The sequence below is a fragment of the Notothenia rossii genome (assembly GCF_949606895.1).
Source record: "Notothenia rossii genome assembly, chromosome: 2".
Taxonomy (NCBI): domain Eukaryota; kingdom Metazoa; phylum Chordata; class Actinopteri; order Perciformes; family Nototheniidae; genus Notothenia; species Notothenia rossii.
Window position 1 is genome coordinate 81,720,597 of NC_136904.1, and position 21,050 is coordinate 81,741,646.

The 21,050-nt window shown below is 40.7% G+C and overlaps 1 protein-coding gene across 1 annotated transcript in view; it reads right to left on the bottom strand.

The window, feature by feature from the left end:
* Positions 1-1,812: 1,812 nt before the first annotated feature.
* The window catches only part of LOC307030181 (ATP-binding cassette sub-family C member 4-like), a 34,532-nt gene continuing 15,294 nt past the window's right edge, over positions 1,813-21,050 (bottom strand). The window contains exons 21-31 of the mRNA XM_079666460.1: positions 16,464-16,614; positions 15,555-15,674; positions 15,329-15,439; positions 15,095-15,195; positions 12,968-13,159; positions 9,958-10,113; positions 7,013-7,102; positions 6,381-6,553; positions 5,550-5,655; positions 4,098-4,232; positions 1,813-2,744 (exon numbers count right to left, since the gene is read on the bottom strand). Coding sequence (XP_079522586.1) covers positions 2,667-2,744; positions 4,098-4,232; positions 5,550-5,655; positions 6,381-6,553; positions 7,013-7,102; positions 9,958-10,113; positions 12,968-13,159; positions 15,095-15,195; positions 15,329-15,439; positions 15,555-15,674; positions 16,464-16,614 — 1,413 coding nt within the window. The 3' untranslated portion in view covers positions 1,813-2,666. The remainder of the gene's footprint in view (positions 2,745-4,097; positions 4,233-5,549; positions 5,656-6,380; positions 6,554-7,012; positions 7,103-9,957; positions 10,114-12,967; positions 13,160-15,094; positions 15,196-15,328; positions 15,440-15,554; positions 15,675-16,463; positions 16,615-21,050) is intronic.

Genomic DNA, 21,050 nt, shown 5'->3' on the forward strand with positions numbered 1-21,050 from the left:
TCCTTTTCTCATTCTCTTCAACAAGTACTTTATGCTGGGATCAGTCAGGTCTGAGTCGCCCACAAAAACCTGAGGCTCTTGCTTCATCGTCTTTCAGCACCGAGTTTGACACTCCCCAACTCCCTGCCATTCAGGCGCCTGCACCATGCAATTTGTTTCCATTTGTCAAACAGCAGTATCCATCACAAAAGAAAATGCTGGCACAACAGAAAGTTTGTGAAAAACATTGTTTCCTCAACCCAAAATGGCCTCAACACTACTTATTTATGGGCCCATAACAAAACAACCTTAAACAATTTACACCATTTCTGTTGTTGTGGATACTTGTTACATTATTCTTCCCTCGACTGACAATAAAAACGTCTTTAACAGAATAGGACGCGTATCACATCCTCAAATCAGCACCAACGTATCACTCCTCTCTTAAAGTGTGGATGGGCTAAATGCTACGGTGTGAATGCATCATTTCACTCGCCGATTCCACATTGTGCAGACTCCTTTTTTGTGTTTTATTTCTTTGGGATTACACTTCATTGTAGGGACAGCCAGGTTTCTCACACATTTATTTATTAAAGCCATATCGGCACTATGTTGACGGCATTGCTATTTGGACACCTATTCAGATACGTCGTAAAATGGTGCTATTATTGGGGGACGTCGGAAGGTATCTGGTTAATAATACTTATTGTGCAAACTTTGTTGTCGCCATTCTTGTGTCGGCTGTTATCGAGGGGAGAGCAGAGAGGATATATGCTGACTCTGATGTAGATAGTGCTATGAGTATTCCTATTGTGGCAGCTGCCGTGTGGCGCAGTCCCTGATAGGATTTTGAATGCTGTCAATGCTGTGTCAGGTGCATTAGCACCTCAGAGACCCATGATGCTCCAGCTGCTCTGGGCCTGTGTCTCCCCGGGCCCTGGCTGCCAGCCTGACACCAGACACAAAGTAATCACAGATCACAGCGTTTAATCACTGAAACAAGCACTCCAGAGGACCTCTCTGTCAATATCCCACTCTCTCATTATCTGTTTGGATTGCACATCCACACTGTCAGATAAACAGAGTGGAAAATTAAGATTAAAAATATGGTAATTTCATTTGAGGCAGCAGGCTCCTCTCACTGGCCCATTATGCTATTGATTACCTCTGAATTCAATTTCTCTTTTCAATGTAAACTTTAATCTATTCGTGAGCCAACAATTCAACTCCCAAGGGGCTATTTGAGAGTAAGTAACCATTTAATATGACGCTGGCTGAAGATTCACCGGCTTTAATGAATTGTGTAAATCACTCAGCTTTTAAAGGAACTGATGTCCCGCAGTTCACCACCCAAATCTGGGCCTGGTTAAATACAGCCTTTATAGCAAGCTAAGTGTTTACTGACAGCAATCTCTGAACGCATAATCACCAGCTTTGCTCTTTTCTGTATGAAAGGGAATTAAACAGCTCGTTTCTAATTGCGCTGGTGATGAGAAAATCACAATTTAATTGGGGGTGTAATCATCATATTGCACCAGCTTTCTAAAATAACAGAGTAAATGGCTGTACCATTTTACCATCATAGAAATCAGTTGACTCAAGAAGATAATCACTAGGTTGTTCTCCTTAACCACTTACCAATTTGTAGCATCTTGGTCAAGACCACTGAACTGAAGCAAACACCATTCAGACAGCTGAACACAGGCTGAGCAACAGCAGAAGGAAATGGTTATTGAGGGAATGTTTTTGAGCCAAGATAATGGTTTAAATGCAAAATGAAGACATTTATTTTTAGAATAATTTTTATTTACTACTAAACTACAAAGTGCAACTCCATCAAATATGACATATAACAAAACAATACATTTACTGAGAAAACAATGTAAGTACATATGGAGCTATAAATAGTCATACTAAACGTCCTATTACTGCCAAAGAAACAGCTAAGCTATGCTATGCTTTAAAAAGCAACAAAAGCCTATTTTACAAAAATAGGGGGAAAGTTGATAGTCTCTAAAATGTATTAGATGCAACACACTTCTGTCCCACGTTTCTTAGTGTTGGTCATTGTGATTGCCCGTGCATGAAATGTTACATTCAAATTGTACTCTTCTCTCTTGACAAGAGTTGAGGTAGACATATAACCACTATCGTTTGAGTGCTGGAAGGATACTTAATTAAAACTGCAATTAAAAACAAGAATCAATAGTCTGATTAAGGCACAATAATTACTGAGAACATCTCTCCTCTCACATTCTCCAAGTCTTTTCAAGCATTTCCTGAATAATAAAAACGCCTCAGACCTATTGCACAATGTGTGCCTTAAAAGAATGATTTAAGTCACCAATAATTTATTGCACCAGGATAATCACATCCAATATCTGCACTCTTTTGAGCACCGGTGCAGGATTGAAGCTACCCAAGAGGCCAGAACACACATACATAAACATAGCAGGGTGTAATCAATAAACAGCCATGCAGTAAAATCCTGTCAATAAAAAGGCACACCCTGCCTCAGCTAGTTGTTCTATATCAAAAGATTACGCCAATCAAACACAGCACATACTACACACTAGCTACTGGGAATCTAAATACATTTTTAATAAACAGGAAGGAATGTAAGAATATCCAGAAAAAGATTTGGTCAGTGATGGCGAGTACGAGGTCCACAGCGACTCTCCAAACGGTCAAAGAGACGTCTCAAAGATGACATGGATGTCCTTGGCACAGTGCACGTCTGCCACTCGCTTTTTGTTGATGTAAACCTGGAAGCGCATCAGGGAAGCAGTGTCACAGAACACAAGCACACAGTCCAATCTAAGCTACGATCTATTTAGGGTGTGATTCATGACAGATCCAGTCAGAGCTGGGTGAAGGGATTTGTCACCCGCTCAAGCATGCAAAAGTGGCTTATTTAGCTCTGGGAAATTCACGGTAGAAAATATCAGAGATAATCACTGAAATTATTTGTTCCATTTGAGTTCATTTTCACCTGTGTGTTTGCTTACAAAATACATGGTTTCTTACTACAAAGAGGCTCTGACAGACCAACGATAAGAGAAAGTTTGAGAAAAAGAGGAAAACAGGTGAAAACAGGTCGGCCTCAGAATGAGATATACCTTCTGCTCTGGGATTCTCTTTCAACACGGACAAAGGAGCTAGAGGTTGATATCAGATTATTGAATGTATTTAAACCTTGACTGACAACTATAGAAACTTGACACACAACATGTGGACCATCTCAGTATTTAATAAGTGGTGCTAGACAGTTATGGATGCCGTGGTAATCTGATCTAAGCAGAGCACCCTACAATAAAGAAAGGAAAACGTAAGGGCTTGAACAATGTCACTACCAATCCGCCAGTGTACAGGGTAAGACGATACCGAATAATACCACAGTGTGCTGAGTCTTTGAAATCAGTATTTTACTCATTTCACTCCTCTGGCGGAGGAGATACAGTTCCGCTGATAAATTTGTGCGAGGGACAGAGAGAAAATGAAATGATGCCTACTTTTTCTTATTTCACAAAGACCTGTTTGAAGTTGCAATATGGTATCTGAAGTCCCAGACAGATGCACATAAAATGGAATTGAACAATGAATAGCCAGCTCTTATCTGTTCAGTGTCTGAAGGGGAAATACATCACAAATGAATTTCACAGGGAAAAAATATGGACATTCTCCATTACAGTAATCCCCATAGAAAGTTTATCCCAAATCGCGATGAAGTTAAACCCAATATTTCCAAATAGATGTAGTGCAAAGAAAGCTGCTTTTCTGGAATCATCTGTAAAATGATCTCAAAATTACATTATGAAAAAAAGATTATAAGGGGAGTTTCTTTGATAAAATCAGGGGATGGAAATCTACAAAGGGAACAATTTTTCTCTTGAAATTAATGTTATGGTGTTGCATTGCTCCGAGTAGGCACTTTAAATTAAAATGGTAATCAAGTGTCTTTGCATTGTCAGGGTAATGCACATCTTCTCTGCTTAACTGTATCATTTTGGAGGTAAGCAATGAAGACTGGAGTTAAAGGGAGAGTCTGGGATTAGTGTGGCACGGCTGGACTCTATTTAGTCACAAGCCAGTCCTGGGACAAAGGTGGGTGTGGTTACCTGTCTGGCTGTGTGTAGCAGTGAGGCAGCCTCGGCTCTGCCTGTCTGTTGGACCATCTGGTAAAAGAGCCCTTCCTGGTTCTGGAGCAGCACATATGGCTCGTCATACTCCTGGATCCTGCCGGCATCTAGAACCTGCAATCACACATACAATGCTGGGTGTGAGTGGGCATCACTGCACGTATACTTTACTTTGGGGAAAATTGACATATCAGCTGTTTCCCTGCTGAGCGATGCATGCAGACAGTGCAAGATGAATGGGGGGAACGGTAGTCTCTGCACATAGGAACCATCCATTTCATGTGACTCATGCAACAGCAAACATTGGTGCCTGTTTGTGCTCAACAGGGTGACTGACAATGAGCGTGTCCTGTTAGCAGTGTGAAAGTCAAGCACGCTGACTCTGACAGACTGAAGATCAGTGATTTATCCATGTGTTTATCCTGGCGTTTCAGCAGCTCAGGGGTGGTCCTCAGTCAAATCCAACAATCACACCTTTAAGACACTCTAGTCAATTACCATCATTTCTGTGTCATCACATGCCATATAAACCACACAACGAATAGTGCCAATTCAAGCAGTTTGGAAAAGACTACAATTATATCACAGACAAATTTTAACAAGCTCCATCCCCTTACAGTGGTAATGAGCAGTTTGTTATCACTAAAGCCAAGTTTCAAGGTGTATTAAGTATGAAAGGGAGACTTCTGCAGCTGCTGTCATAATAAACAGGATACAAGGAGATGGAGTTTGTATTTTGGAAACATTATGCGTCTAAATATGGCAAAGCTTAAGATTAGACCATGCAATCCAGGTGGGGCCAAAACAATTCTCCCAGAGTGTGCAACAATCTGGGGGCATATATAACGCGGGTGTAGGTGTGAAGCAGTCCCCCGCTGTGTGATATTTGGCTTTTCCTCAGCAACCCTCTCAGAGACCGAGCAGCCACAAGGTTGTGCCCTGTCCTCCATAGACGCTTAACAAATGCTGCCACAAATGGCACTAATTGGCACCTCTGCAGGCAGTAGAAGGAGAGGGCCAAAGATCAAGTGGCCTGAGCAGAGGCTCAAAAAGGGAACGCTGTGAGGGTGAATCAGGCCAGCTGTTGCAAAATAGAGCAAGTGAATTAAAAGATTGTGCAGGAGGCTCCTTGCAATGAAGGGAGGAGGTGTTTGTAAGCTCTGAATCTCAGGTGTGTTTGACATGCTTCAGTGGAAGTGAATATAGGGTTTATGTTTCCGTGTGTCAGTGTTGAACTACATATTTGACACACAATGGAAGCTACATTTATTATAATTGATGAGAAGGAACATGTTTGTGAAGGGAAATCGTTAAATGTAGTAACTGAAAGTGTCATTATTCATAATTTCTTATAACTGCTAACAGAAGGAGAAGAGTTTTGTTTAAAATGTTGATTTAAGTGCTGGACAATGGAAATGTACTGCTACTTACCAGTATTCTGTCACAGTCAATGATAGTGTTGAGTCTGTGAGCAATGGTGAGGACGGTACACTCCTTAAACTTGTCCCGGATAGTCTGCTGGATGAGGCTGTCAGTTCTAAAAAGGGAGCAGGGAACACAACACCTCAGCACAAAAAACCTCTTCCTTTAGACCCTTGGGCAGGGATTTTTACTTAACACTGAACAATGGCTCATCAGCAGTGAGGTATGTGCAATAGAGGGCATAAAAAACAAAGGAAAGAAAAGCTCCTTCAGTTAACAAAAGATCGGTTCAGTTTATTTTGACTTTTGTGAAGATTGTTTAGTTTTATTAGACATTGTTTTTCGTGTTATTCTTTTGGAATACTTAGATTTTATATGGTTTACAATCATTTTCTGCCTATTAGAAGTCATACTGTATTAAATGTGTAATTTTTACATTTTGGTTTACTAAGTTGCATTTCGATGTATTCAACCCTGTGTGGCACAACACAAGTCCACAACATCATAGTTGTGGACTCAAAGAAAAGTAGTTGTGACTAATGAGGATCCAAATGAACAAGTAAATGAATAATTAAATAATTGATAAGCGTATGCTTCAATGATATAATAACAAAATATCATCCTTTTATATAATCCGTTTCCCATCAGGCAATTGGTTGAACATTGCTAATGGCTAAGGGTTAGATGTGTGGCCCCTCTAATGACTTTGAATGTTTTACTTGAATGTGCTATTCATTTATTTGTAGATTTGTTGGAACTAATGTATTGTTTTAGGAATAATTTGCGTTTGTATAACAAAAGTGTAGAATCTTTCACTTGTTGACTCGAGTGTCCTCTGACCTGGGGTCCACATTAGCTGTTGCCTCATCAATGATGAGGATGCGGTTTTTCCGGAGGATGGCCCTGGCCAGACACACCAGCTGCCTCTGGCCCACGCTGAAGTTAGAGCCGGACTCCGTCAGCATCGTCTCCAGCTTATTGGGCAGGTCCTCCAACACGGCCTTCATCTGCACCTGCAGAGAGGGAGAGCAGAGCCCCAACCCTTCATTACCCCTTCATAAAGGCTTCCTGTGGGGATGTCTTTAAAGAGCTATCCAAACACACCCATTAACCGCTTGGCACAATGCAGGGCCAGGTCCACTGATGACCTTGGCCAGTACTCTCTTGTGGCCAGCCTCTAGCTTTAATCCAGGCCACCAAGCCCATTCAGAGGCAGGACCAGGAGCTGAAGCCCTTCACTGTGGGGGGAGCCTTCATCCTGGTTGGCCTGACTGCCCAAACACATCTCCCCCAGCACTTTCAATGGTTCCCAGTTACAAGCCGCACATTGAGCTGGGCCCCATGGCCCTAATGGGATTTCCCCCCATGACTTGTGGCGAGCAGGGAGGCTGAATGGCAGCATTGTATGGGGGGACAGAGGGATCCCCCCCTGGGCCGGCGAGGGGGAATCATTCAGAGCCACGCTGGAGTACCTCTTGGAGTGCATTCCACAGGTCCTCATCTGTGTGCTGCCTGAAAGGGTCCAGATTCTTCCTCATGGTGCCCGTGAAGAGAACTGGGTCCTGTGGATAGATGGATATAGAAAGAGAAGGCCGTGGCCAGTTAAGATAATGACAAGGGGGAAGATGTATGAAAGGGTTAAGACAAGCTTTATAGAGCGCCGCTAGGCAAGGTTTGAAGGGAAGATGTTCACAAAAGGCTTGCTCCTCTCAGGAGCGCTATTCAATGTTCTGGCAAACTATGCTTCAATAAGTTGATCTTTTTACTTGGAAAACCAGAGCTGGTGCTGGTGCGCTAGTGTTGGTGGATAACAACGGTGTGACATTGTCGGAATATATAAGATGGAACAACAAGGGCCATCTAGTTACCGTACAAAGACTTCCATACAGTAGGTGTATTAGAAATGGTAATCTCAAAATGTCTGGCAAAAAGTAACAGCTTTACTCTGTCAAACGCACAAGCATCTGTCAGGAGGGGTTATCGCATCAGTTGTCTACCCTCAAGAAAAGGACAGCCTAAGATCTAAGACAGCTAGGATGTCAAAGATATGTATTTATGGTGAGCCACACACCTGTATCAAGGTTTAGCCGCACAGTCATCTTTACGAGAGTAAATAAAGCTCTTTATTACAGCACAGAGGAACGAGCCCACAAGTCCAAAGGCACTTTTCTAACATGTCACTCAGTTCGTGGTTAACCTGATAAACAGGCGTGAGCCGGCATCTTCTCGTGTCAGGTCAGATATGTATTCGTAAATCCTGCTTCAGTGTTGAAGTGATTTACTGAACACTTTCCTCTTACTATCCCAGGTCCTCATACAGAGACAGTCTTGCCTCTCATGGTACAAAGCTGCTTTAGATAAGCTTTTCATATAAGCTTTTTTTTACTATCAGTGAACAAAAACAGCTGCGCTTTCCTTTGAAACATGAAACTGAATTTATGACACCTAAATGGTTATAATGGCTATTTGAAAAAAGCTGTGATGATAAATGGCACAGCAACAGAGGTGACGCATAGCAGTAAGCTACTGCCCATAACAAGAACTGACCAACTTCAACTGTATCCTCATCACAGTCAAGGCTATACAGTACAGTAATACCTCCAGTTTACTCAAGCTATGAATCTCACCTAAAGCCAAGATAGGATTATTCACCTGGCAACTGTGAGATTAGACCAGGAGTTTGAGTACACAATGAGTCTAAAAGGTTAAGTGTCCTGCTTTAAGGTTTCTGGCTTCTTGTATTTATGTGACTCACCTTCATTTCTGCTCTCTTACAGGTCACAGCCACAATCACAGATACATTCATTGTACACACAGCACACATCCCTTATATACAAAATCATGTTTCAACAAACCTCCATGTATGTCAGAAGACTCTGGACTAACTGTTTAATTTTCCTGTAGAAAGAATAAAGCTTTCCGGACTTCATCCCTGCTACCTGCGCCTTAGAAAATGTTCCACCTCTTTACTTCCAATGAACTTTTCCTTCTGTCACCAAAATACCACCTTGTCATTAAGCCAGCTGAAGTCCCAATTCAAACTAGTTTTGTGACACACTTTAATTGAGGATTCAATGTTAGGTCGGAAAAACTGCTTTCAAGCACAGCTTTCTATAGACCGATTATGTGCTCCACCAATTCTAAGCCCTCTGTTTGCCACAGAATTCATTTTTACTCAGTCATTCCTGAGAATTCAATAGAAGCTGAAATGGATCCTTTTTTAATGCCATATGCTAATAAAAGCTTATCATAATAAAATCAGTGGGTGGCAAATAATGAAACTCACTGACAATGTATAGTATACATACAGTTTCACACTCAAAGTCCCACATGAGAAGGTAAGGAAAATAGCAAGTTATATCAAGATTTCTTTCCAAGTGAAAGGCTGACACTTATCTCTGACGTCTCGCAGGAAAATAAAAAGGCTTTCAGATGGATTTGTGTAAATCCAAGAGACTTTGCTCTATATACGTTTGTAAAACTAAGAGAATGATACTGAAAAACCTTACTAGGACTTCATATCATGGAAATGCCATCCTGTATGTGATACGGATGAGCATGAAGTTTACATTCTGACTTGCAACCTGCCACTTTGTACAACTCTCTCCCTCTAGGAGAGAAGGAAAGAGTAAACAAAATCTCATCAAACTCACATCACATCCATCTCAACCTACTTTAGACTGGGAAGTTAAACTTTATCTGAAGAAGAAGCAGTGCCAGAAACCTATCAAATCCAAAAAAAAAAAAAGCATTAATGAAACTGTTTTAGGGCATCTTGGCTGCACCCTGGAAATGTTTGAGACTTGGGCTAAGTGACGGTGTACAAGGGGACTCTGACTGTGAGGATGGGGGAGACTTCTTCTAAGCAGCTTTCCCATGTTTGGGGGGTAGAGGGCTAATCCTCTGTCAGGGATGGGGAACTGCTCTCTTCACAGTACAGGCCGTGGGAGTCTTCTCCCCTCCCTCCACTCTGCTGACACTCACCCGCAGGCTGGCATTTTCTTAATGCCGTATCAGTTTCAACAAGCGGAAATAAAGTTAAACTGTCTCAAGGCATCCGTTTGTCTCACTTTCAGAAATCCCCTGAGAGACGACTGTACATTTCCTCACTTGTTCTAGCTTTTTAAAAGCCAGGCATATAAAAAAAAATGGCGACATCATGTAGGTGACTTAAAATTATTCATCTTACAGTTTTGAAATTTCTCAATCAAGAAGAATAAAAAAAGGCCATATATGTCAAGTAAAACACCATTAGTTTAAGGAAAGGACAAATACATTATATGCATTGTTATTCCATGCTGAAAGTTGCATTCTCGGGTGGTTCTAACTATATATACCGTATATATTTTTATTATATTTCATTACATTTATCCACTGGTTACCATATGTACTGTCACGGCCAATGTTAAAAGGGCACCTGTGGAATGATGGACATTTTCTGGCGCAGGGTGTGCAGGCCAATCTCAGAAGTCAGAAAGCCATCAATCATTATTCGTCCCTCGGGTTCTGCCAGCCGGAACAAAGCGGAGATCAGGGAGCTTTTACCAGCACCAGTGCGTCCAACGATGCCAACCTTCAGTGGAGAAATTACAACATTTATTAAATCTGAAAGAAAACGTGTATTCACAAGCCACTTTTTCTGCTCTTTTGGGCTAATAATTATACATATTCTTTTTGTTCAATATCACTGAGGAAGCAACTCCTACAGTATGTCTAAGTATAATAGAATATAATAATAAATAATATGAAAACATCAATACACTTTAAAAACGACATTGATGTCCTTATCTTTGCTGGTTTATCACATGAGCAGGAGTACCATCAACTATCCTCTTGTTTCAGACCTTTTGCACGTTTATGTAATAAATGTAGTATAGTTTCATGCAGCACATGCTCATTTCTCTATTTTGGTCAAATGTGCAGTCATTTTAACTCGAGTTTTATGATTACAAGTAAAGTAATTAAACAAGGCTATAAAAACGTTATAGGCTACTGATCTTTTGTATGTGTTTTATGTACTGTAAAAGTCACCCGATCGAGAAGTATACAAGCCGAGTGCGGACGTGAACACCATTTCTTTACAATTGACCTCAAAATCCTTGAGACGAAAAGAAAAATAACTTTACAGAATCCTCTCTGTGAATAATATGAACTGTTGTGGACATAATTATTGTCATGTAAATATATTGTGAATCTCTTATTACTTTGTATTGTTGTATTTCTATTATTAGTATGACTAATCTCTGAGTATTCCAATTACCTTTAACATGTGTGCCTGAGCAAATGGCAAATAAAGTTTTGAAACCCCTTGTGACCGCATGTCAAGAACATCTCACTAACATATTTGCTGTGAAAACAGAAAATACCAGATCTCTCTTGTGGAAAAGCTGCAGCAAAGAGTGTACAGACATGATTGAACTGCTAACAGCAGAAGCAACCTCCTTGTTTAACAGAAAAGGGGTATTGTGGAAGAATGATTTGAAAAGGCTTCACCACAGTGCCAAAATATCCTACACACACAAACATCTTAGAATCCAGACATATGCGTTTCACCCAGGTAGCAAGGATAAAAAGGTTTAGATATTTAGTATTAACAAAGGTTTCAAAGGAATGTTTTCAAAGGGAAAATAGTCTAAACAAAACATTGTTGCAACCACTGACTCACAGAAGGAGCTGCTGAATGGGAGCTACACACATTGGGTCATCCTTTCTCAGCAGAAGAGTATTCACTCTGCTAGTCAACATACAGGTTCATGGTCTATAAAGCATTACATGTATTGAGACGTTTGTGATTCTTTCCAATTCTAAAGCTCTTTGTACGTTTCTTTTTTATAAAGAAATATTCTCGAATGACATTTTTTGCTCTCTATAAACTGTTGCATAAAGTTGCTGGAGGAGGAAGTGACCTTGTTTTAATATTACTGGGCTTGAATTGAATTGCTCTCATGTCACAGGGACCACAGGAAGAGCCAGCTGCCCGTACCTGGCCGGGCACAACTCCATCTCTGTCTAATTAAGCCATTTTTAAGGAAAACAAAGTTGCTAACATTATGCAAACACAAATCGGTGCAAGGGCATAGCAAATGGAGGATGGCCCATGCCTATAGCCATACACTCGCTTACATCCTCTCAAATGATTTGCAATATCTCCAAACCTAAACAAATAAGGTGTTTATTGAACTATTTAACAAAAATAATTGAACATACTCAATGACTGACCGTTTTACTGTATGGCAGATATGTTTACTTTTAGAGCAGAAAATACACAGGTGTTAATATTAACATGACTTAACTTTCCCAGTAAGCCAAGCCATGGAGTGAGCATGCCCAATATTAGCTACTTGAGTAAGAACTGGAAAAGACTGTTTGAATGTTTAAGAGGAAGACAAAAATCGTTGACACCAAAGCAAGAGGCATTAATGCCCTTTCATCAAGGATATACAATTAATTCCTAATTGAAAGAGAATAAAAAAATTTTTTTTAAAAGTATAACCAAATAAGAATATTGACTGTCTTAAAAGAACCGTCTCAACATGGATTTGAAAATGGTTCAGAACTGGTCGGTCACACTTTCCTTAACATTCATCAAACATCTTATTAGTCTTATTAGTCATCTTGTTATCTTATTTCAGATCAGCACTTTAGAAACCTTAGTGGAAATTACATAATATTGTCTTTAGCATAGTACAAATTTAAAGGAGGACTGTGCACCCTTGATTTTTTTTTAAATGAGCAATATGTTCCTACTAATCCAATTCTCGCTCAATGATGGGAGGTCAACTGAGGTGTTGCATTTAGTTGTTTGGTTTTATATGATTATGTACATCTTGATACTAATGATGGCCGGAGTGGATGGATCTTGTACTGTAGGTTTTCTTGGGAAAGGGTGTCAGAGGAACTGTCAGGATGCACAAAGCCTTTCCCCCCCATGGCATGTGGCAGAGATCCCTCCCATGGGCTGTCAGAGCCAGGGCCTCTACACTTATCAACCCATCCATTGTGAAATCAGCCGCCCTGGCCAACCATAGCCATGCAAAATACACCCACCCCCTGCATTAAACACAGTTTCAATCATCCTCAACCATCTCCCTCCGCTTCCCTCTCTCTCCTCCCTCGCCCCTCTCCCTCGGCCTCTCCTCTCTCTTATAGTGAATAAACAGTTGTCACCGTCAGGTAGCTCAAAATGCAAATTGGGAACAAATGGATCCACTTGAACAGTCTTAATTACATGATATGTATTCCATGAATCACAAATGGTATAGTCCTGAAGATTCAGCAGTACAATATGGTGTCCTTTTAATAATTGATTTGAAAATAATGCCACATAAAAAGAATCACATCACGCCTTCTACACTAGCTGCATATCAATCTAAGTCATGGGCTGTGCACACCAGTAAGCTTGCACAGGTGGGAATAAAGACAAGAACCTTTTCTCTGGATGGGAAGACGACAGTCAGGTTCTTTAGGACCAAACGCTCGCTGGGACTGTAAGAGAAGTTCACTCTGTCAAAGGTGATCGAGCCTGCCTCTGGCCAATCATGCGGAGGCTGTTTCTCCGTCTCCCAGGGTGCTTCACTCTCCAGCTCTGCATACTCAACCACTCTCTCCACTGATGTCATCTAAACAAAATAAGGAAATGATTATCGCAAAACGTGTCAAAATACAGAAGACTGTAGTTGTAAAGACATATTTCAAATATATACATTTTGCTCCTTTGAAACAATAAACCACAGCAGTACTTCAGATTCAGAAAACCTACATTTTAAACAAAAAACTGTAAACTTTACACCCTGCTGGCATTTCTTAAGTCTCAAAATAATCACATTCAACCAGTGAATACGTATTATAAAGTAGTACTCCATTCATATAATTGTACTTCCATAGATTTAAAAAGGGACTGGCCAAATAAAACAGAGGAGGCTGAGATGTGTTGACCGTCCAAATGATCCTTAATTTCCCACAATGCAACACCTACTGCCACACAGCAGATTCAAATGTTTGTAACCCTCCTGTATACAGCTTAGTTTTTTAAAGTTTAGAAGGTACTTTTCTTCTTATTGAATGTGTTGAACCTCATGCACCTTATACACACACATCAGCGAACAGATGCATTGTGAGACACAGCTTTGGTTCCATACATGATAGTTTATTTTAGCTTTTATTTGTAGTGTAGGCACTTAAGCTAACCAACCTCATACTCAGGTTGGTCTTTAGTAGTGATGTTACGTATTGCGCCTAGGCTTCGGAGCGTGTGTCGAGTAATCCCCGAAGCTTTTTGTGAAGCTCGTATCGAAGCTTGTATAATTTTGGGCCAGTGACGTCACCGATGACAAACGAAGCCTCGCTGCCCCTCAATACCACGTGACCGCTTCAGAAAGTGCTTTAGATCGGTTGAACCACAACGCTCATATTACCAATGGATGTATAATAAGAACGGTATAAATATTACCCTTCCTGACCTGTACCCGGGCCCGGTGACACGATGGAATTAAGAGAGCTCAGACCCTCACTCGGAACATGTCATAAGTATAAATAAATAAAAGCATAAATAAATGTAGGAATAAAAACATGAATAAATAAATAAATGAATAAATACAGGAATAAATAGTATTTCGTTTTTTCAGATGGATTCAGTGCGTGTGCTGTGGCTCAGCTGGAAAGCAGGGTCCCTGGTTCAACGACTGTTCAATACGTCTTTTGTTTTGTTTATAAAAGCTACAGCTAAATGAGATAATGTAGTTAATAAATGTATTCTTTGATATGGTTTAGCTTTTCTCAGGCTACAACATGGTTACGTTTACAAATATTATTAAGGCATACACATCCCTCTTTGCAATGTTTACCAGCCTCCTAAGGCTTTTCAATCACAATCATTAAACTGGAAATGAAAATATGATTTCATGTTCGTTGTTTAGAGTTATTCTAAAGCTTTACTCATTGGGAACTCGGTATGAGATACAGCACACTGTTGAGATGTCAAATCTGCCTGTTTTACACACTTTGACCAACAGGGGGGTTTGTGTTCAGATGAAGCCTGATGAAGCCTCATGAGATGAACCCTTTTGCGAACCAATTGGCTGGAAAGTTTCAAAGCTTCATAAGGCTTCATCTCGCCATCACTAGTCTTTCGTTGAGTTAGCCTCGAGCTGTTCTCATTTCTATTCTTTGAGTTACCAATGCTGAGAATGCCATTGCTGGTTGTTGCTGGACATCTTGGTAGGCCGGGGCAAAAGATTCACCACTTAAATCAGAACACTTTAATACAGGAAGTGGCCAATCAGAATGTACCAAGTGGCTGTCACATCATAGGGGGGATTTTCTAGATGAGATATATTGGTAATTTATTTTAGTTGTATCAGTTTGTATTAGTTTTATGTTCCCTCTTTTGTTTGATCGTTAGAATATATATACTGAAATATTATCTTTCCTGTTTTGCTATGAATTTATGGGCCAAGAACTTGTATTGTGATTTGTTTGTTAAATGTTGGGAATAATAAAAAAAAAATCCATTACATGATCCACTGAAAATATAACCCGCAGTTCAAAACTCTCACCATGTTCTCGATCTCTGCACTCTGTCTGACACCCCACTGGAACATGCCTGTAAGTGTCACTGCATAAGATAAAGCCAGACCCACTGCACCCGGTTCTAATCCTGTAGTATCAGAGAAAAAAAAAAGCAAACATGCAGTCACACAGTCATGCAGTCACTTATCATTACAGTTTCACTAATAAAGACTCACATGTAAATAATAATGTATTGTTGTTTATCAAAACCCATACAGTACCATCCCTGAGGTAAATGCAGCCAAAAGCAGTGATGCTCACAAAAATTGAGCAAATTCCATCAAGACGCACGGCAAACCAGCGAGAAGTGGTCAGGAATAAGAACCAGGCCTCTGTTGAAAATATACACACAATGTAATCTCTAGAGCTAAATATTGCTGATACATAGAAATAATAACCATAATTAGTATGAATGGCTTTCTATAGGTATGATGAAATGTTTCTCACCAGAGTGAAGATCTTGATATTCATCAAACATTTGCTGAAACCTCTCCTGAATTTTGAAAGCACGAATGGTGCTCAGGCCTTGGAGAGATGAAGAAAGGTGGGAGAATACGGGGCTCCGAGCTGAAAGATAATATATATATATACGTACCACATGTTTTAGCTTTTAAACAAACATGCATCTGTAAAATTAACTATCTACATTCAACAACAACATTTTCCAACACAAATGCATTGACTATTCTATACTAAACACATAAAACATATTTTCTTTAATTAATCATGCTTTTATAACTGACTGCTTCTGTGTTGTAATAAACTGTATTTCTAATTTAGTTATTATATTATAATCTACTTGGTGTTTTTAAGGTTCTCTTCTTAATATTTTCTCCTTCAGAAGGCGTAGACAAAGAAAATGTGAGCTGGTTATAAATTGCGAAATACGAACTGCGTCATAAACACATTGAAAACGCCCCTCATGTCAAAGAGTTTTGATTTAGAGAAAGGTTGCAATAGAGTGGTCTTTTGTTTCTATTTGTTAGGCTCACAAAACCATAGACAAAACCTAAATGTTTCCTCTGGGCTTTTTATTAGAACTTTTGTTCTTTAAGATGATGGAACCTGTTGGCCAATGTGCATTTGAGCTCTCAGCCCAGAATAAAATAGACGAACTAAAGCCCGCAATGGCCTAGTCATGCCCACTTGGCATTTTTCCCCATTGTATGTGATGTCATGAACTCCCGTCTCTTGAGGAAACTGCGTGTGGCCGAGCCATAGGCCACCGCCACCTTTAGCCTTTATGCTAATGACCATGGCTTTCTTCAATGGTCTATTAGCATTCCTGCAGTCAGCTTTTGTCTCTTACCACAAATGGACATGCCCACCCCACCACCAAAAAAAAAAAAGAATTACTGGTAGACTCTAGGCGCTTGATGTCTCTGGAGGTCTGAAGGAAGTAGCATCGCAGAAACAGGAAGCCAGCAAGAAGTGGAGCAACAGGAACAAGGATCCAGGGGATGATGATGGCAGCTACTGCAATCACTCCAATGACTTGGAGAAATACCTGGGACAGAAAGATAAATAGAAAGGAGAACAATACTAAACAAACAGCAACAGAGTCAACAGCTCCACTGCTGCTGTGGTGGCTACCACCAGGGAAGCAAAACTATTTATTTAGGCTAAACAAGAGAAACTCTTTCAGTTGTATACGTATGAGACCATCACAGACACACAGAAAGGTAACAGCAGGTTGTGGGACTGAGGTTATGTGACTCACAGTGTGAAAGGAAAACGACCACAGCGCTAATTCTCACTTAGTAGCAGGTGAGAATTTACCACTTGGCCACTGCAGCTCATATCCCTGGCTCCCTTGGGCCCTCCCTTCAACACTTCTGGCCTTTAAGCCTCCCTGGCAGAGCAGCCAGCCAACAGCCCGGGCCACAGTGACTGGCAGAGGGCTCTGGGAACCACACTGTGGGTGTCTGATACATCACACTCTAACCACACAGCCCTCAACAACACAGTGACTCATCACCCGCGTTAATGGCTCTGTGACACATCTAGACCAGGATACCAGAGCTGCCTGAGCAGGATAGGAGGCAGTGAGTGTGACGACACCAAAGCACTTTGTTTAGAAACGGAATCTAATAAAAACATCAATATGATTATATACAAATTATTACCAAAGCCCACCTGTGGTTAATATTCTCCATTGTACAGTACCTAAGTGAATTTTGAGGTCCTTATACTTTTAAATAGATAGATATATGGATTGATACTTTAATGATTAACTTGGGACTGGGGAATCAACATATATATATATATGATAGTATACTGTGTATCATCTTAAGTGTTTCCATTTTAAGCAATTATATACTTCTGCTTTAGTGCATTTGACTGGCAAATGTTTTTTTACAACTTGTTTTATATTTGTACATAATAGCAATAACATATCAGTCACATTGGTCATTTGGTAGTAGTTGTACTTTTGATACTAAGGGGCCTACATCTTCCTGATAGTATTGCCATGCTTTTAATTGACTGGATATGTAATGCATATCTTTCAAGTTTGTTTGTTTGTTTACTTTGTGAAGAATATTTTTTCCTTAAATTAATGAAGGAAATACTCCTTCCACCAGTGAACATTTGAGACACGGTTTCTTCTTAACTGAAAAGTATACTGTGTTACATATTTCATATTCGATTGATACGGTACATGATAAAACTGAAACCTCACACCCTGAAATTAAACACATCCTAAAAGATGAAGCCTAAGACGTGGAGATTAAGATCGTGCTGTTACCTTCAGTGGTCTCAGACTAGCCCAGAGAGATGAACATTTAATTTAGCACCTTAATTACGGATGTTATCTGCCACTTAAGCACACATTTAGGCATGATCACTTTCAGTGTAGTTTCCTGATGAAAAGCTACTCAATTCCATTTGCAGTTCAGATAAGAGGGTATTACTAGTCTAACCATTGCTGTAGTGGAGCCCACACAATCAAACAGTGAGTGGAGGCTACTGAGCACAACTGATCCCAAGAATTTCACAGTACATAAGTTTCAATCTTAGCCTTGATGGAAGGCTACCAGACTGCAAAGTGAGATGGTGACACACGAGCCATTACTGCATGTTATCCAGCCTTCCCTTGAGGGGATCAAATATTAACTGAACAAATGTCTTATCAAATGAACTGTTTTTCTTTGCTGTTCTTTGGTGACACAGCGAACACTGCTCATTCAGGTTTGCAGATTGGGTTATTTAAATTCTAATTGGGCCCATTTCAGTGAGGGGGCCACGGTGGTCCGAGACAGGCTTATCTGACAGTGGGGTCATCTGAGGCAACAGAGGAGGAACAGGAACCCCTAAGATAGGAGTCTTGCCTCCTCCTGCTCCCCAGGGCTTTCTGTCGTCAGGGCCCCGTTTGATGTGACCCATTTGCGTGGTCTGCCGCTTATCATGTCCGCATCAGGAACACCGTGGGCCCCCACCCACACTACACACAGATGACTCAGATAAGTGATCCAACAAGCGTACACCTCACCCCCCCGGACCACATCCATATCTCTTATGAAACCACACAGGAACAGAAAACTCCCAAAGCCACTTCCCGCTGCACATAAAAGTGGATAAAAGGATGAAAGGTTTTGTGTACAAACTGTTTAAATAAAGAATTAGCGCTAATTGCTCTTAAGCAAGAAAAGAAAGCTTCTGCACGCATGTGATTCAGTCATTCGAGCACAGTGGGCGCACTGCTGTGTCCAAAGACCATTGAGATCTCTGCTGACCTTAATTGCTTTATTTTCTCAATGATTCTATCAGCTCTTTGATGTCCAAGTAAATGCAGAAAATTGAAGTTAATTGCTATATTTGTGTTCTGCAATGATAGCGACTGTTGTTCGGCAGCAGAAAATAAACACTTGCCTTTAATTAAACATCCCTCCGGACACAAAGAATCAGTATGCTTTTTACAACGCCTTATTCATCCTCCCTTTATTTACTGACTGTGTGCAATATTTGCCACTGTGAAACAAAAAAGAGAGCAAACAAAACAGGAAATGAGGGGAAAGCATAGCAAAGAAAATTCCTCAAAAGAAGTCCTCTGTCATCGCTGGAATTTTTTTTCTCTCCACACTTTTCCCTGACAGAGCCGCACAATAAGTTGCAGGGGTCAGTGGTACTGAAACAAAAAAGGGCTGTTCCACTCGGGCTCTGGAACAAAAGAAGTGACCCAATCCATTCTACTCTGTCTTTGGGCTTTATTTTAGCATTAAATGCCCAGATGCCATGCCCTTTCTTTGGGAGAAATGACTGTGGAAACCTCCCTCACATTTTCCCTTTCTGGGCCATTTTCACTTCATAAAGCTGCAGTCAATGTGTTTTGTGTGTGGTGAGGAGGGTCTGACACATACTGTGGTGGTCTCAGTCGCTGTCTACATTGGTGGCTCAAGTAGTCCTAGGATTAGGCCTTTGTGTGCTGTGAAAAGGTAAAAGAAGTCACTTATTTGGGCTCAGTCAAGCTGCTGATTTCCAACCCCATTTTGGAAATAAGAGAAAGGCTTTGAAATGAGGTCTCTCACTCACTCTCTCTCTCTCCCTTTCTCTCAACTATAAATCACTTGTGTCCAGCAAATGCATTCATTCAGCCACTGCTCTTTTCTCTCTCTCTGTTAAAACAACACAAAAACATTTTCAAATGTGCAAAGAAACAGCAATTCACCAAAACAAAAGTAGTTGGCAGAATGCACAGAATTCATTAGGTTTGTCATATTGACATGAGGTGAGAGTGTAGATTAGTAGATGGGACTTTGTTTGTTAAGTTCCCAGGCTCAAAGCACCCTGTATGTCTGAGTCAGAGAAGCTGAGGTGCTGGACCGCAGCATCATGGGAGACCACACATACACACATTGAATGCTATATTGCTGGCCAATGCTCGCCATCAAATGACCATGTGTGGTATTGCTGAGTGGCTGGTTAGACACACCCATAAGCAGACAAAAACACAATGCTGTTTTGTGGTCTAATCAAAACAATCTAATTTGACAAATAAGTAAATAGAATAATTAACATAGTAAACATAGTTACCTTTCTGTGTCACTCGTAGTTCTTTTACTTGTGCATGAAGACAATTGCAATGTCATAAAACAATGGTCAAAGGGGGATTTACAGCCTACATGTATATATTTCTGCACAGGACCATCTTCTGTGTTTCTCAGGCTAACCTGTGTAACGCCTGGAGCCAGAGCATTCTTCACTTCTCCTGTCACCCGCGTGGTACAGAAGCAGAGAAAGCAAGTGAAATCCCATCCTACAGCACTCACGGTTACGTCAGCAGTTCTCATATCCCACAAAGCCGCTGAAAAGGCCTGACACACAATGTGCCACAATATACAGACTCACACAGCGATCCACCCGCCAGTGTTTTTAGACAATAGCCACCTTTGCTGTGTGTTTGTGTGTGTGTGTCCTGGTGCTAGGTTTGTGTCTGTATACCACGCACTACCTCTTCTTCTCACACGCACTATAAAGTGTTATATCTTTTCTCGAGATGACTGTAGGTTTTACTGCTGCACAATTGATTTATGAGCTACTGTTTATGCATGTTTATATGCCATAAACAATGCCGAGACCAGGCTAAGTCCCACTTAAATGAGAGTAGCTTTCAGCTGGTGTCTTACATACACATGCTGACAAACTGAATTTGCGTGGATGGTTAAGAACAACTGTGAAAGTAGCTATGGACCTCACAGTAAGTGTTGTGACTTGGTCAAGAGCCTTCACACAAAACCCTTCACTGAAAGACCCCTGAACTCACCCCTTATTGTCTTGCCCTCCTCCTCTGACCCCTCTGTGAAAATAATGGCAACCCAGGATTTAAAGGTCAAGTCTACACAAAAGCAGACAGTCCCCGAAGCCCGAGGTGTTTTTAATTGACATTTCTGTCTTTGTCCCATGACCATAAAGAGAAAAAGAGAAAAAGCCTTTTCCTCCATACAC